We start from the raw sequence: 15,437 nt of genomic DNA, 5'->3' as shown, positions 1-15,437 counted from the left end.
TCTCATAAAATAAAATCAACAAATATTAAAAAAAAAAAATGGAACAGGGTTAGCACAGCTCTTGGTAGGAGGCTCTGTTTCAGTGTTTGGTCACACTAGGAAAACGAGTCAGGGCAAAGTGATGGATGGGCAATCCACAGAGCCAACACCGTGAGCCTCTCTCTCTGAGACAAGGTGACGGTGATGTCACTTGAGGGAGATGATGGGACTTCTCTGAAGAAAGTGAGAGGAAGAACATGAGCACAGGAGTCAGATTGCCCAGTATTCATAACCTGGTTTGGTCAAACCCAAGCTGAGTTACCTCAACAAGATATCCCCTAGTGCCTCAGAACCTTGTAGAATCAGAATACCTTGATCTTCCTCACCAGGCTGTTGAGGATAAAATGACGAATGGCATGAGAAACCCCACACAGCATGAGGCAGACGGTGGACAATCTGGGAGAGAATGCTTTTTCTCCTGACACCATGTAGCACCAGCAAAGTAGCAGTGCTGGGAACCAGGTTTTTCATCTGCCTCCTTCTACATGCTCTGTCAAGAGGCCAGGAGCTAGCTCACCCAGAACACACACTTTACTAAGTGCCCTCTCAGGAATGTCTCTACCACATGGAGGCAGCTGAAGTTCTCTGCTGAAGTCATGGAGAAATGTGTGAGGAAGATGCCTTTTAATTCCTGCTCTCGCTTCCATCTTTTCTCCCACCCCAGACCACAGAAGGCAACAGATTCCCAGGGACCAGTTGTTCTGGGTCAGGGTAGGTTCCCAGCTCCTACCCGTTCTTCTTTGGCAGGTAGGCTTCCATGTCAAAGAAGATGTTCTGCCGCTCCTTGACGTTGGTGCCCATCTGCTGAATGAGCTCTGCCTCCTCCTGGCTAGCATGGTGCTTGTATCTGCAGTCAGAGGTGTGGGCACAAGAGAAGCAGAGGGCATGAGACTGGAGAAAGAATCTGGAAGTAGTAGAAACCATTCCTATCTTTCCATATCCTCAATTCTCCCTCTATACTATCTAGGTTCCATGCTGGCTCCCTACTAGACCAGGACCTTGGGGAAGTCTTTTAAGCTCACAATCTGTTTTTTTTTTTTAATTTATTTATTATTGGATAGAGAAAGAGATGAACTGGAGGAGTTGGGGAGACAGAGTGGGAGAGGAAGACAGAAAGACACCTGAAACCCTACTCTACCACTTGTCATTCCCTTCCTTTCTTTGTTATGGCTGGGGCTCAGTGCCAGCAGGACAAATCTGCTGCTCCTGGAGGCCTTTTTTTCTTTTTTATTGGATAGGACAGAGAGAAACTGAGAGGATGGGGAGATAGTGAGGGAGAGAGAGAGAAAGACAGACAGACACCTGTGCTTCACTACTTGTGAAGCATCCTCCCTGCTGGTGGGGAGCCAGGGGCTCAAATCCTGGACCTTGCACTTTGTATTATGTGTGCTTAGCCGATGTACCACCGCCTGACCAGCCAGCCTGTTCTTCCATACCTGATAAATGGGAACACAACAAGCCTACCTGGAAGATACACTGTAAGGAGTAAGTGAGTCAGTGTGGTGAGGAGCATTTACAACATGACACATCAATGCAGAACAAAGGATACCTATACACTAGTCCGAAGGAGTATCTGCAAGATTACTAAGAGACAGGCAGGAAGGGGCTTTGAAAGTATAAGATATGGCCTGGGGAGTGGTGCAGTGAATAAGACACTGGACTCTCAAGCGCAAGGTGTGGAATTCAATCCAGACATCACATGTGCCAGAGTAATGATCTGGTATTCTCTCTCCATCTCCCTCTCCCTCTCAGTCCCCCATTAATGAATACATTTTAGAAATAAAAAAGTTGTATAAGATAGCACAAGGACCGGCATAAGGATCCCGGTTCGAGCCCCTGGCTCCCCACCTGCAGGGGAGTCGCTTCACAGGCGGTGAAGCAGGTCTGCAGGTGTCTGTCTTTCTCTCCCCCTCTCTCTCTTCCCCTCCTCTTCTCTCTGTCCTATCCAACAGCAATGACACCACCACCAACAATAATAACTATAACAATTAAAACAACAAGGGCAACAAAAAGGAATAAATAAATATATATATTTTTTTTAATTCTTAAAGAAAAAAGATGTCAACCAATCAGGGACTGACTGCTATCTCTGATGGTATTTAATGCTCCAGACTAGAAAAAAAAATCAATAAGCACACTCATGGAAGAGCAAGCGTTCGTATGCGGCAATCTCGCAATGCCATGGTTAACTGGTGTCACTGGTCATGTCTGAGAGCAATTTCACTGTCACAATAGGAGTGACATAAAGGCCAGGATACTGACAAACACCCTGCAGTGCACAGGACAGACCACTGCACCAAAGAATTATGAACAGTGCTGAGGCTGAAAACCCCTAGACTGATGAGAGATTCTCAGGTCCTGGGCTGGAGACACAAATCACAGGGTGTAGCATGGGTATGTGGCCCAGGTTCAAGCCCTAGATCCACACAGGAGCCACAGCACCAGAGGAAGCCCCAGTGCTGTGGTGTCTCTCCTCTCTGTGTCTCTATATCTAAAGAAAATGTCAGTCTGAGAGAAGTGAAATCATGCACGTATGAGGCCCCAGCTCCACAAAATAAATAAATAAAAAGATTCTAGGGGCTGGGTGGTGGTGCACCTGGTTGAGTGCACATGCTACAGTGCCCAAGGACCCAAGTTCAAGCCCCCAGTCCCCACCTGCAAGGGGAAAGCTTCACAAGTGGTGAAGCAGGGATGCAGGTGTCTCTCTGTCTCTTTTCCCCTCTGTCACCCCCTTCCCTCTCCATTTCTGGCTGTCTCTATCTAATAAATAAAGATTTTTTTAAAAAATTCTTTAAAAGATTCTAAAGGGTTGGGGAGTTACCATAATGGTTGTACAAAAGACTTTCATGCTTGAGGTTCTGAGGTTCCAGGTTCAATCCCCAGCACCACCATAAGCCAGAGCTAAGCAGTGGTGTGTGTGTGTGTGTGTGTGTGTGTGTCCCCTCTTTCTCTATATCTTTCCCTCTTTCTCTGTCTCATTAAAATAAATAAAAAATAAAAATAAAGATTCTAAAATCCTGCCATCAGTAGAGTGTCTTTCCAAAAGTGCTGATGTCATTACATGGAACTATCCACTCTCTACTGAGACTAATACACCTCCATTTCCAAAATGGCACCTGTCCAAAAACCTGTTCAGGAGGGGAGGGAAAAACTGAATAAGAAGCATGAACTTTGGAATGGAGTCCCAGCTAGCTGACCTGGGATAAGCCACTCAGACCCTCACTTTCCCCACCTGCCCTGGGGTTCCAGCACCCACTGGGCCCCTTCCCCTGCAGGGATGAGAGCACTTCCTGAATCATGAATTCCACCTGGGAACTAGCTTGAACTGTCTCCCTCACCCACATGTGAATCAAGTTAAGCCCCCTCACTCCCAAGTCCATAAACTGAGCAAATGACCTAGTTTTGACTAGAGACAGTAATTGGCTCGTGAATGGCCATGTGACCAGTTCGAGCCAATGAGTGTCATACCCAGAACTCATTGATAGGCAGGCTCTCATTCTGCTGGGCTGGCCAAGCCAGTAGGAAATATGGCTGGAGGACATAAGCTGCTGGCAGTCATGCCCCTGACATGAGGACACAATCAGCCTTTGAGGGAAGCTGGCTTACAGAAAGGCAGAATTCAGAGAAAAGAACACAGATTCCAAAGAACACCCTTTGGCCTCTGGATCTAGCAATGCCTGAAGCTACTCCTAGTTTTTTTCCATTATATTTACCACTCCAAGGCTGATGATGTAGCTTGGGGGTAGGGTGCATGGGTTTGATCCCTGGCTTCTCTCCCCTCCCTAACCCTTCCCCCCACCTCCCCACTCTAGCCAAGCCACTTTTGGAGTTGGTTGTCTGACCCTGCAAACTAGGGCACATTGGAGCTGCATCCCACTTACCTCTGGAGTGTGCGCTTCAAGTCCTTCAGTCTCGACTTCTGCTTGTGGATGGAGGCACTACACTGAGTCTGCAATGCTGTCAGCTCCTCCAGCTTCTGCTTGTAGATCCGGTGTGTCTCCTGAGGGATGAGGAGCCCGAGCAGGGCATGTGGGAGGCCGTTAGTTATCTCTCATTTCTCATAGCTTGCTTGTGTCAGGGAAAGTGACTACAGAGGTCACAGTTTGACAGCTAAGGCAATACAATTACAACTCCTTAGGCTTAGAAAACGAAGATTGGGGGAGTCAGGTGGTAGTGAGCGGGTTAAGCACACATGGCGCGAAGCGCAACGACCGGCACAAGGGGAACCCAGTTCAAGCCCTGGCTCCCCATTTGCAGAGGAGTCACTTCACAAGCGGTGAAGCAGGTCTGCAGTTGTCTATCTTTCTCTCTCACTGTCTTTCTTTCTTTTTTCTTTTTCCTTTTTGGGATTTTATTTATTAATGAGAAAGATAGGAGTAGAGACAGAAAGAACCAGACATCACTCTGGTACATGTGCTGCAGGGGACTGAACTCAGGACCTCATGCTTAAGAGTCCAATGCTGGGAGTTGGGTAGTAGCACAGCTGGTTAAGCACACGTGGCGCAAAGCCTAAGGACCAGAGTAAGGATCCCAGTTCAAGACCCCAGCTCCTCCCTGCAGGAGAGTTGCTTCACAAGCAGTGAAGCAGGTCTGCAGGTGTCTATCTTTCTCTCCCCATCTTCTCCTCCTCTCTCCATTTCTCTCTGTCCTATCCAACAATGACAACAATAATAACTACAATAATAAAAAATAAGGGCAACAAAAGAGAACAAATAAATAAATATTTTTTTTAAAAAAAGAGTCCAATGCTTTATCCACTGCACAACCTCCCAGACCACTCTGTTTCTACCTTGAAAAGTCAGTTTATGGGGGCCAGGCTGTGGCGCACCTGATTAAGAACACACACTATGGTTCTCAAGGACCCAGGTTCAAGCCCCTGGTCCTACCTGCAGGGGGAAAGTTTCATGAATGGTGAAACAGGTCTTCAGGTGTGTCTCTGACTCATTCTCTCTCTGTCTCCCCCCATCTCAATTTCTCTCTATCTCTAATAAAAAATAAACTTAAAAAGTCAGCCCAGAGGGGGCCTGGCGGTGGCGCAGAGGGTTAAGCGCAAGTGGCGCAAAGCGCAGGGACCGGCGTAAGGATCCCGGTTCGAGCCCCCGGCTCCCCACCTGCAGGGGAGTCGCTTCACAGGCGGTGGAGCAGGTCTGCAGGTGTCTATCTTTCTCTCCCCTTCTCTGTCTTCCCCTCCTCTCTCCATTTCTCTCTGTCCTATCCAACAACGAATTGCGTCAACAAGGGCAATAATAATAGCCACAGCGAAGCTACAACAAGGGCAACAAAAGGGGAAAAAAATGGCCTCCAGGAGCGGTGGATTCATGGTGCAGGCACCGAGCCCAGCAATAACCCTGGAGGAGGAAAAAAAAAAAAAAAAAGTCAGTCCAGAGCAGTGAAGCCCTGGAGATGACAATCCCACCACCAAATAAATGGAGGAAGAGGAGGAGGAAGAGGAGGAGGAGGAGGAGGGGGAGGGGGAGGGGAGGGGGAGGGGGAGGGGAGGGGGAGGGGGAGGAGAAAAAGATAGCTGTGAAGGAACAGTTAACAGTCTGGATCAGCATCCAAACTTTGATAAGCAAAACTCCTTTGACACTTAGATAAGAGGGCTTAACCCCTACATCCATATAATACCTTCACTCTCCCTCCTTGATCACCACAGAGTAAAATTGAGTGTGTCTTTCTCTCAAACCAGAACACTGCTCAGCTCTGGCTTAGGTTGGTGCTGGGAATTGAACCTGGAACCTTTGGTGCCTCAGGCATGAAAATCTTTTAATTTTTTTTGCCTCCAGGGTTATCACTGGAGCTCAGTGCATGCACTATGAATCCACTGCTCTTGGAGGCCATTTTTTCCCCATTTTGTTGCCCTTGTTGTTGGATTTATTGTTACCGTTGTCATTGCTGTTGTTGGATAGGGCAAAGAGAAACCGAGAGACAGGAGGGGGAGACAGAGAGGAGGAGAAAAAGACACCTGCAGACCTGCTTCACCACTTGTGAAACAACCCCCCTCTAGGTAGGGAGCCAGGAGTTTAAACCAGGATCCTTGTGCAGGTCCTTGAGCTTTGCGCCATGTGCGCTTAACCTGCTGTGCTACCACCCCGCCCCGCCCCCATGAAAATCTTTTTGCATCACACTATGCTGTCTCCCCAGCCCCTGGATATTTATCTTTGATTCACATTTTATTTTAAAATAATTTCAAACTTGTGGCCAGGCGAATGGGTCAACTGATAGAGTGCAGGACTTGTATGCTGGAGGCTCCTTGTTAATCCCCGGTGCTATATGTCCTCTGGTTTCTTCCTCTCTCATATGAAATCAATAATGTGTGTGTGTGTGTGTGTGTGTGTGTGTGTGTGTATCAAGTTCAAACTTACAGAAAAACTTTAAAAAGAGAATAAATAATTTACCTTTCGGGGGCCGGGCTGTAGTGCAGCAGGTTAAGCGCACATGGTGAGAAGCACAAAGACCATCGTGATACCAGTTCAAGCCCCCGGCTCCCCACCTGCAGGGAGGTCACTGCACAAGCAGTGAAGCAGATCTGCAGAAATCTTTGTCTCCCCCTCTTTGTCTCCCTCTCCTCTCTTGATTTCTCTCTGTACTATAAAAAACGACAGCAATAACAACAATAACAAGGGCAACAAAAATGGAAAAAATGGCCTCCAGGAGCAGTGGATTCGTAATGCAGGCACCGAGCCCAGCAATAACCCAGGAGGCAAAAAAAAAAAAAAAAACTACCTTTTCATTTTTACCTAGATTCAACAACATTAGCATATGTGTGTTCTTTTCTCTATCAAGCATGTAAAATACAATATAAAGGGGGCCGGGCAGTAGTGAGGCAGGTTAAGCTCATATAGTCTAAAGCACAAGGACCTGCCCAAGAATCCCAGTTTGAGCCCCCTGCTCCCCACAAGCGGTGAAGCAGGTCTGCAAGTATCTATCTTTCTCTCCCTCTCTATCTTCCCCTCTTCTCTCAATTTCTCTCTGTCCTATCTAACAATAACAGTAATAACAGCAACAACTACAACAATGGAATAAAGATGGTCACCAGGAGCAGTGGATTCATACTGCAGGCACAGAGCCCCATCAATAATCCTGAGAACAACAAAAAAATACAACACACAGGCCACACTGGGTACTTAATCTTACTAGGGCAATAAACTAGAAATCGTTTTCAGGTCAGGGGAGATAGCATAATGGTTATGCAAAGACTCTCACGCCTGAGGCTCCAAGATTTCAGGTTCACAGCCGCCCACCACCATAAACCACAGCTGAGAATCCCTCTGGTAAAGGAAAGGGAAAGGGATCCAGAGGTGGTGCAGTGGATAAAGCACTGGATTCTCAACTATGAGGTTCTGACTTCAATCCCCGGCAGCACATGTATCAGAGTGATGTCTGATTCTTTCTCCTCCTTTCTCTCCTGTCTTTCTCATTAATAAATAAAATCTTGGGAGTCCGGCAGTAGCCAGTGGGTTAAGGACACATGGTGCTAAGCTCAAAGACCAGCGTAAGGATCCCGGTTTGAACCCCCGGCACCCAACTGCAGGGAAGTCGATTCACAGGCGGTGAAGCAGGTCTGCAGGTGTCTGTCTTTCTCTCCCCCTCCTCTATTTCTCTCTGTCCTGTCCAACAACATCAATGACAACAATAATAACCGCAACGATGAAAAAAAAAAAAGTGCAGCAAAAGGGAAGAAAAAAGTAGCCTCTAGGGAGTCGGGCGGTAGCGCAGCGGGTTAAGTGCACGTGGCGCCAAGCGCAAGTACCCGCATAAGGATCCCGGTTTGAGCCCCCGGCTCCCCACCTGCAGGGGAGTCACTTCACAGGTGGTGAAGCAGGTCTGCAGGTGTCTGTCTTTCTCTCCCCCTCTCTGTCTTCCCCTCCTCTCTCCATTTCTCTCTGTCCTATCCAACAGGAACTACATCAATAACTACAACAATAATAACAAGAGCAACAAAAGGGAATATTAAAAAAAAAAAAAAAAGTAGCCTCTAGGAGCAGTGGATTCGTGGTGCAGGCACCGAACCCCAGAGGCCAGAAATAAATAAATAAATAATAAATAAAATCTTTTTTAAAAAAAGAGAGAGAAAAAAAGAAGTCAAATAGAAATGGTTTTCACATGGTTAAGAAGGGCTGGGAGTCGGGCGGTAGCACTGCGGGTTAAGCACACGTGATGCAAAGCGCAAGGACCCTCGTAAGGATCCCGGTTCGAGCCCCCGGCGCCCCACTTGCAGGGGAGTCACTTCACAAGCAGTGAAGCAAGTCTACAGGTGTCTATCTTTCTCTCTCCCTCTCTGTCTTCCCCTCCTCTCTCCATTTCTCTGTCCCATCCAACAACGATGACATCAATCATAACTACAACAACAAAACAAGGGCAACAAAAGGGAATAAATAATAAATAAATATGAAAAAAAGAAGGGCTAGAAATTGGTGTATTGCGCCAAAGTAAAAGACTCTGGGGTGTGGGGGAGGGTTCAGGTCCTGGAACAGGATGGCAAAAGAGAACCTAGTGGGGGTTGTGTTATGTTGAAAACTAGAAAATGTTACATATGTATAAACTATTGTATTTTACTGTTGACTATAAACCATTAATACCTCAATAAAGAAATTTTAAAGAGGAGGAGGAGAAGGGCTAGAAAACAGCATAAAGGTTATGCAAAAGACTTTCATGCTTGAGTCTCCAAGGTCCTAGGTTCAAGTCCTAGAACCATCATAAGCCAAAGCCAAGTAGTGACCTAATTAAAACAAATAAAGACTTTCACCACACATGAGAAGGATGTAAAATTGATTTTTAGCAGCCATAAATATACTTCTTTGGCACCCAGCCACACCCATTCAGTCACACATTGTCCATGGTGACTCTGGCGATGTGACAGCAGCAAAGTGAATAGTTGTGACAGAGCCCATATGGTCTACAAAGCCTCAATCTCCCACTACCAGGTCTTTTTGCCAAAAAAAAAAAATTTTTTTTTGCTTCTTTTCTAGACTATTTGGGAGTTCATTGTAGACAACATTTATTCCCCAAAACTCCAGCATACAAGTCCTTCCTTAGAACAAGGACATTCTCTCAAATATCCACAGCACAGTGAATACAGAAGGGTCGAGTGGTGGTTCAGCAAACTTTACCATGTGCAAGGACAAGGATTCAAACCTCTGGCTCCCCTCTCACTGGGAGGAAGCTTCACAAGTAGTGAAGCAGTGCTGCAGGTGTCTCTCTTTATTTCTCCCTATCTACCTCCCCTTTTCCTCTTGATTTCCCCCATCTCTATCCAATAAAGATTGAGAACAAAATATTTTAAAAGACCAAATACAGATCATGAGACCTGGAGACAACATATGACCTCAAAATACCACCCAAGGTCGAACAAGGCTCATTAACTCTTTTTAAAAAAATTTTTTTTATTATTTATTTTCCCTTTTGTTGTCCTTGTTGTTTTATTGTTGTTGTAATTATTGTTAATGCCATCATTGTTGGATAGGATAGAGAGAAATAGAGAGAGCAGGAGAAGAAAGAGAGGGGGAGAGAAAGACACCTACAGACCTGTTTCATCACCTGTGAAGCGACTCCCCTGCAGGTGGGGAGCCAGGGCTCCAACCGAAATCCTTACGCCAGCCCTTGCATCTGGCACCATGTGCACTTAACCCACTGCTACTGCCTGATTCCCCCCACTTTTCTTTTTTAAATATAGTTCTTTATTATTGAATAGAGACCAAGAGAAATTGAGAGGGAAGGGGAGAGGGCAGGGGTAGATAGCATATGCAAAGAGATTCTCATGCCTAAAGCTCCAAAGTCCCAGGTTCAATCCCCTCACACCACCATAAACCAGAGCTGAGCAGTGCTCTGGTAGAGAAAGAGAGACAGAGAGAGAAGGGAGAGATAGAGGGAGAGAGACAGAGAGACACCTGCAGCCCTGCTCCACTACTTGTGAAGCTTTCCCCCTGCAGGTGGGGACCAGGAGATTGAACCTGGGGCCTTGCACACAGTAATGTGAGCACTTAACCAAGTGTGCACCACCTGGCCCCCCTCACTGGCTCTTTAGTGAGATTCTGGGCCTTCCTCAGCCTCTCACCTGCATTTCTATTCTTATTTCTTATCTTCTTTAGTCTACAGAATTCCTCAGGCTTCCTTTGTCTTCCAGAATGGCCACATGTTTAAAGAGTCCAGGCAGTAGCCTGGGAGGTGGCATAGTAGATTTGTCTTGGACTCTCAAGCATGAAGCCCTGAGTTTGTTCCCGGGTATCCTATGTTCCTCTGGTTCTGCCTCCTCACTTGCTCTCACCAAAAACTAAGAGTCCAGGTGACCCAGTAGAGCAAGTACTGTGTGAGACCAGCACCACATAGGAGTAACAGGGCACCAGTGAAAGCTCTGGTGCTGTGGTGTCTCCCTCCTATCGCTCATCATTTTTGCCTCAAGGGTTATACCTGGGGCTCAGTGTCTGGCACTACACAAATCCATTGCTCCTGGCGGCCATTTTTTCTTTTTCTTCTCCATCTTATTCAATGAGAGAGAGAAATTGGGGGGAGGGAGATAGACACCTGCAGATTCTTTCACATGTGTGTTTAACTGAGTGTGCCAATGCCCAGCCCCTTATTTCTCACTATCTTTCCCCCCCTTTTTTGTAATTTTTAAAATTTATTTTACTTATTTATTCCCTTTTGTTGCCCTTGTTGTTTTATTGTTATAGTTATTGTTGTTGTTACTGATGTCGTTGTTGGATAGGACAGAGAGAAATGGAGAGAGAAGGGGAAGACAGAGAGGGGGAGAGAAAGATAGACATCTGCAGACCTGCTTCACCGCTTGTGAAGTGACTCCCCTGCAGGTGGGGAGCCGGGGCCTCAAACCAGGATCCCCCACCACCAAGTCTCTATATTTAAGCTGTCAATGAGAAAGGAAAGCATCCAGAATTCAACAAGGAGAACCAAGCCACACAGCTCAGAAGGCTGCTGCCCACACCTGATGAGTGTGCCCCACCCAAGGTAATGAGCCCTGGCAGTTTTTGGCGCTGGGTCCCACCTCAGAGAGATAAAGACAAAGACTGCAAAATCAGCAGCCAGATGCTCACCAGGACCTCTTCAGTCTGAATTAATATTTAATTTCACAAGTAAAACGTGAAGACAATATGCTTAAAAATTAACAAGCTGGGGGCCCGGTGGTAGCGCAGCACGCGGCGCAAAGTGCAAGGACCAGTGTAAGGATCCGGGTTCCAGCCCCCAGAGGGGGGAGTCCCACCTGCAGGAGAGTCACTTCAAAGGCGGTGAAGCAGGTCTGCAGGTGTCTATCTTTCTCTCCCCCTCTCTGTCTTCCCCTTCTCTCTCCATTTCGCTTTGTCCTATCCAACAATGACATCAATAACAACAGCAGTAATAATTACAACAATAAAACAAGGGCAACAGGGATTCGGGCGGTAGCGCAGCGGTTTAAGCGCAGGTGGCGCAAAGCGCAAGGACCGGCATAAGGATCCCGGTTGGAGCCCCTGGCTCCCCACCTGCAGGGGAGTCACTTCACAGGCGGTGAAGCAGGTCTGCAGGTGTCTGTCTTTCTCTCCCCCTCTCTGTCTTCCCCTCCTCTCTCCATTTCTCTCTGTCCTATCCAACAATGATGACATCAATAAAAACAACAATAACTACAACAATAAAACAACAAGGACAACAAAAGGGAATAAATAAATTTTAAAAAAGATTTACTTATTAAATAAAGAGGGGGAAAAGAAATGTAAAAAGCAGAGCATCACTCTGGCATAGGTGATGCCAGAGATTGAACTCCAGACCTCATGCTTGAGAGTCCAATGCTTTATCTACTGCACCTCCTCCACACATCATCTCAGGGCCACTGGCACCATATTTTTACAAGGAACTGTGTGTCCTCTATTCTCTTTCCCTGGCTGGGCTATAGTGATATCAGATTCAACTCACTTAAAACCAAAAATGGGGCCAGCAAAATAGCTCATTGTGTAATATGCTACTTTGCCATGTGCAGACCCCAGCCCTCACCACATTAAAGGAAGCTTAGGTGTGGTGCTCTGACTGTCTCTGCCTCTTTCTTTCTTTTTTTTTTTTCCTCCAGGGTTATTGCTGGGGCTCGGTGCCTGCACCATGAATCCACCGCTCCTGGAGGCCATTTTTTCCCCCTTTTTGTTGCCCTAGTTGTTGCAGCCTCATTGCGGTTATTATTGCCATTGTTCACGTTGCTTTGTTATTGGATAGGACAGAGAGAAATGGAGAGAGGAGGGGAAGACAGAGAGAGAGGGGAGAGAAAGACAGACACCTGCAGACCTGCTTCACCGCCTGTGAAGCGACTCCCCTGCAGGTGGGGAGCCGGGGGCTCGAACTGGGATCCTTACGCCGGTCCCTGCGCTCTCTGCCTCTTTCTAAAGCAAACAAATAACAACAACAAAACCTAGAGATGGAACCAAAGCCCAATGTCCCTTTCCCAGCCAAACTAATATAGGTCCCTGATGTGATCGAGCTTCCCACCTGTGACAATTACAGGGTCTCTGCTCCCTCTCTTTAAATTGAATCAGGCGGGAGTCGGGCAGTAACGCAGCAGGTTAAGTGCACATGGCGAAAAGCACAAGGACCAGCATAAGGATCCCAGTTTGAGCCCTGGCTCCCCAACTGCAGGGGGGGACGTTGCTTCACAGGTGGTGAAACAGGTCTGCAGGTGTCTCTCTTTCTCTCCCTCTCTGTCTTCCCTCCACTCTCCATTTCTCCCTGTCCCATCTAACAATGATGACATCAAGAACATAATAACTACAACAACAATAAAAAAACAAAGGCAACAAAAAGGGGAAAATAAATATAAATATAAAAAAGTAAAAAAAAAAAATTGAATCAGGCTTCTGACTAGTTTGACCAATAAAATATGGCAGAAGTGACACTATTCAATTTCTGAGAAAAACTCATAGAAAGCCACTTGGCATCTGCCTTATTTGTTGGAACACTCTTGAAGCAAGACATTCAATTAGCCCAAGTGGTTGGGAACTAGTCCACAGAACAGTCACATGGAAGCATGCAAATGTACAGTTCCAACTATGACAAAACTTCTTGTCATTTCAGCTCAGGTACTATGTGGGAAAAGAAACCCTCCAGATGATTCCAGGCCCAGCCAGGTGAGTTACTCCCAGCTATTCAAGTTTCTCAGTTAAGATGTCAGGAAGCACAGCACAACCAAGCCACCCCTATATGCCCCACCTAAATTCCCAACCAACAGAGTCCATGAGTCAAATGGATATTTCAGCCTGGGAGGAAGTGCAGTGTCTAGAGCTCCAGACTTCATCACATGCATGAGGTCCTGAGTTTGTCTCAACATTGGATGTGCCACAGTGATGATCTGGTTCTTTCTCTTTTCGCTCGTTAATAATTGGGTTGTCAAATTGCAGATGCTACTATGATTGTATCCTGACCTGTCTGGGCAGAAGACCTCACCAATATGCCCCAGGACCTCACCTCCCCAGAGCCCTACCCCAACAGGGAAAGACAGAAACAGGCTGGGGGTATTGATTGACCTGTCAACACTCACATCCAGCAGAGAAGCAATTACAGAAGTCAGAATTCCCACCTTCTGCACCCCATAAAGAATTTTGGTCCATACTCCCCAGAGGGGAAGAAATGTTACGGGAAGATGACCAAAGGGCTCTGAACTCCAATTCCATCAAGACCCTGAGAGGGAAGAGGAAAAAAGGAAATACTTTCAGAAGTAGTAATAGGTGTATGTGTGACTTAGAAAGGAAGAGAAGGGGAGTCAGGCGGTAGCAGTGGGTTAAGCGCACGTGGCGCAAAGCTCAGGGGCCTGCATAAGAATCCCAGTTTGAGCATTCCCCCCTCTCCCCTCTGGCTCCCCACCAACAGGGGAGTCATTTCACAGGCGGTGAAGCAGGTCTGCAGGTGTCTGTCTTTCTCTGACCCTCTCTGTCTTCCCCTCCTCTCTCCATTTCTCTCTGACCTATCCAACAACCAAGACAGCAACAACAACAATGATAGAATAACCATAATGATAAAAAACAAGGGCAACAAAAGAGGAAAAAATGGCCTCCAGGAGCGGTGGATTCCTGGTGCAGGCACCGAGCCCCAGAAATAACCCTGGAGGTAACAGAAAAAAAAAAAGAAAAAAGAAAAAAGAAAGAGAAGGCAGGACCATAGGAAAAAAAAAATTAACAAATATATACAGATATAGATACAGAAATAACAGTCAACCCATATCTGTGACCTTGGGAGAACTACTGCAGTTTCCAATGGAGGGGAGGAGGAATACAGAGCTCTAATGGTGGGACCAGTGTAGAATTATATCCCTATTATCTCATAATTTTGTAAATCAATATTAAATCACTAATAAAAAATTTAAAGCAGGGGGAGTTGGGCAGTAGCGCAGCAGGTTAAGCGCACATGGCGCAAAGCGCAAGGACTAGCATAAGGATCCTGGTTAGAGCCCCCAGCTCCCCACCTGCAGGGGAGTTGTTTCACAGGCGGTGAAGCAGTTCTGCAGGTGTCTGTCTTTCTCTCCCCCTGTCTTCCCCTCCTCTCTCCATTTCTCTCTGTCCTATCTAACAATGACGATGACATCAGTAACAACAACAATAATAACTACAACAACAAGGGCAACAAAAGGGAAAATAAAATTTTTTTAAAAATTAAAAAAAAATTTAAAGCAGGGGGATGGGCGGTAGTAGGTTAAGGGCACATGGCACAAAGCGCAAGGACTGGCATAAGGATCCCTACCTGCAGGGGGGGGTCACATCATGGGTGGTGAAGCAGGTCTGCAGGTGTCTTTCTCTGCCCCGTCTCCCTTCCTCTCTCGATTTCTCTCTGTCCTATCCAACAACAGCAGCAGCAATGACAACAATTGTCAGGCATTAAGCCAACTCCCCTAAATTCCTGATACTATGGCCTATTTACATAATCACTGTTTTGCCTGAAAGATCCCCACCCAATTCCATACCTTTGATCTATCTTCTTTCTACCTCGAGACCCATCCTGCCTGCAGGGTAACATTAATCCCACCTGTTAAAACCTTTGCAACAGTTGCTAAGGAAGTTTCTACCTTAACCCGCTTTTTCCTTTTCTCCACCCCCTTTCCTAGCCATTTCCTTTTCTGACTTGCCACTTCTGGTTCTATCATATAAAAGCATTGTCTCTGATCAATAAAGACACATTGCATTCCCACTCCACCACGAATTCCTAGTCTCTCTCCCGCGTCACTGAGTAAGCAGCAGCCCAGGCTGACTCTGGTTGAGTTCTCTCCAACCCAGAGAGTACGCGCCTGGGAATAAGGCACCCCCATGCTAGCCCTGCAAACAATAACAACAACAACAAGGGTAACAATAAGGGCAACAAAATGGGAAAAATAGCCTCCAGATGCAGTGGATTCGTAGTGCAGGCACTGAGACCCAGCAATAACCCTGGAGGCAAAATAA

The 15,437-nt window shown here is 46.6% G+C and overlaps 1 protein-coding gene across 4 annotated transcripts in view; it reads right to left on the bottom strand.

Moving 5' to 3' along the window:
* Window positions 1–15,437, bottom strand: part of TMEM120B (transmembrane protein 120B) — a 65,642-nt gene that overhangs the window by 27,844 nt on the left and 22,361 nt on the right. For all 4 annotated transcript variants that reach the window (XM_060193162.1, XM_016184960.2, XM_060193163.1 and 1 more), the window contains exons 2-3: window positions 3,921–4,039; window positions 770–886 (exon numbers count right to left, since the gene is read on the bottom strand). In XM_060193162.1, the coding sequence (XP_060049145.1) occupies window positions 770–886; window positions 3,921–4,039 (236 nt within the window). The remainder of the gene's footprint in view (window positions 1–769; window positions 887–3,920; window positions 4,040–15,437) is intronic.

This window comes from Erinaceus europaeus, chromosome 6 (genome assembly GCF_950295315.1).
Source record: "Erinaceus europaeus chromosome 6, mEriEur2.1, whole genome shotgun sequence".
In the NCBI taxonomy this organism is placed as follows: domain Eukaryota; kingdom Metazoa; phylum Chordata; class Mammalia; order Eulipotyphla; family Erinaceidae; genus Erinaceus; species Erinaceus europaeus.
Note: the sequence above shows the minus strand (reverse complement) of the source record. Positions and strands in the feature narration are given on the sequence as shown.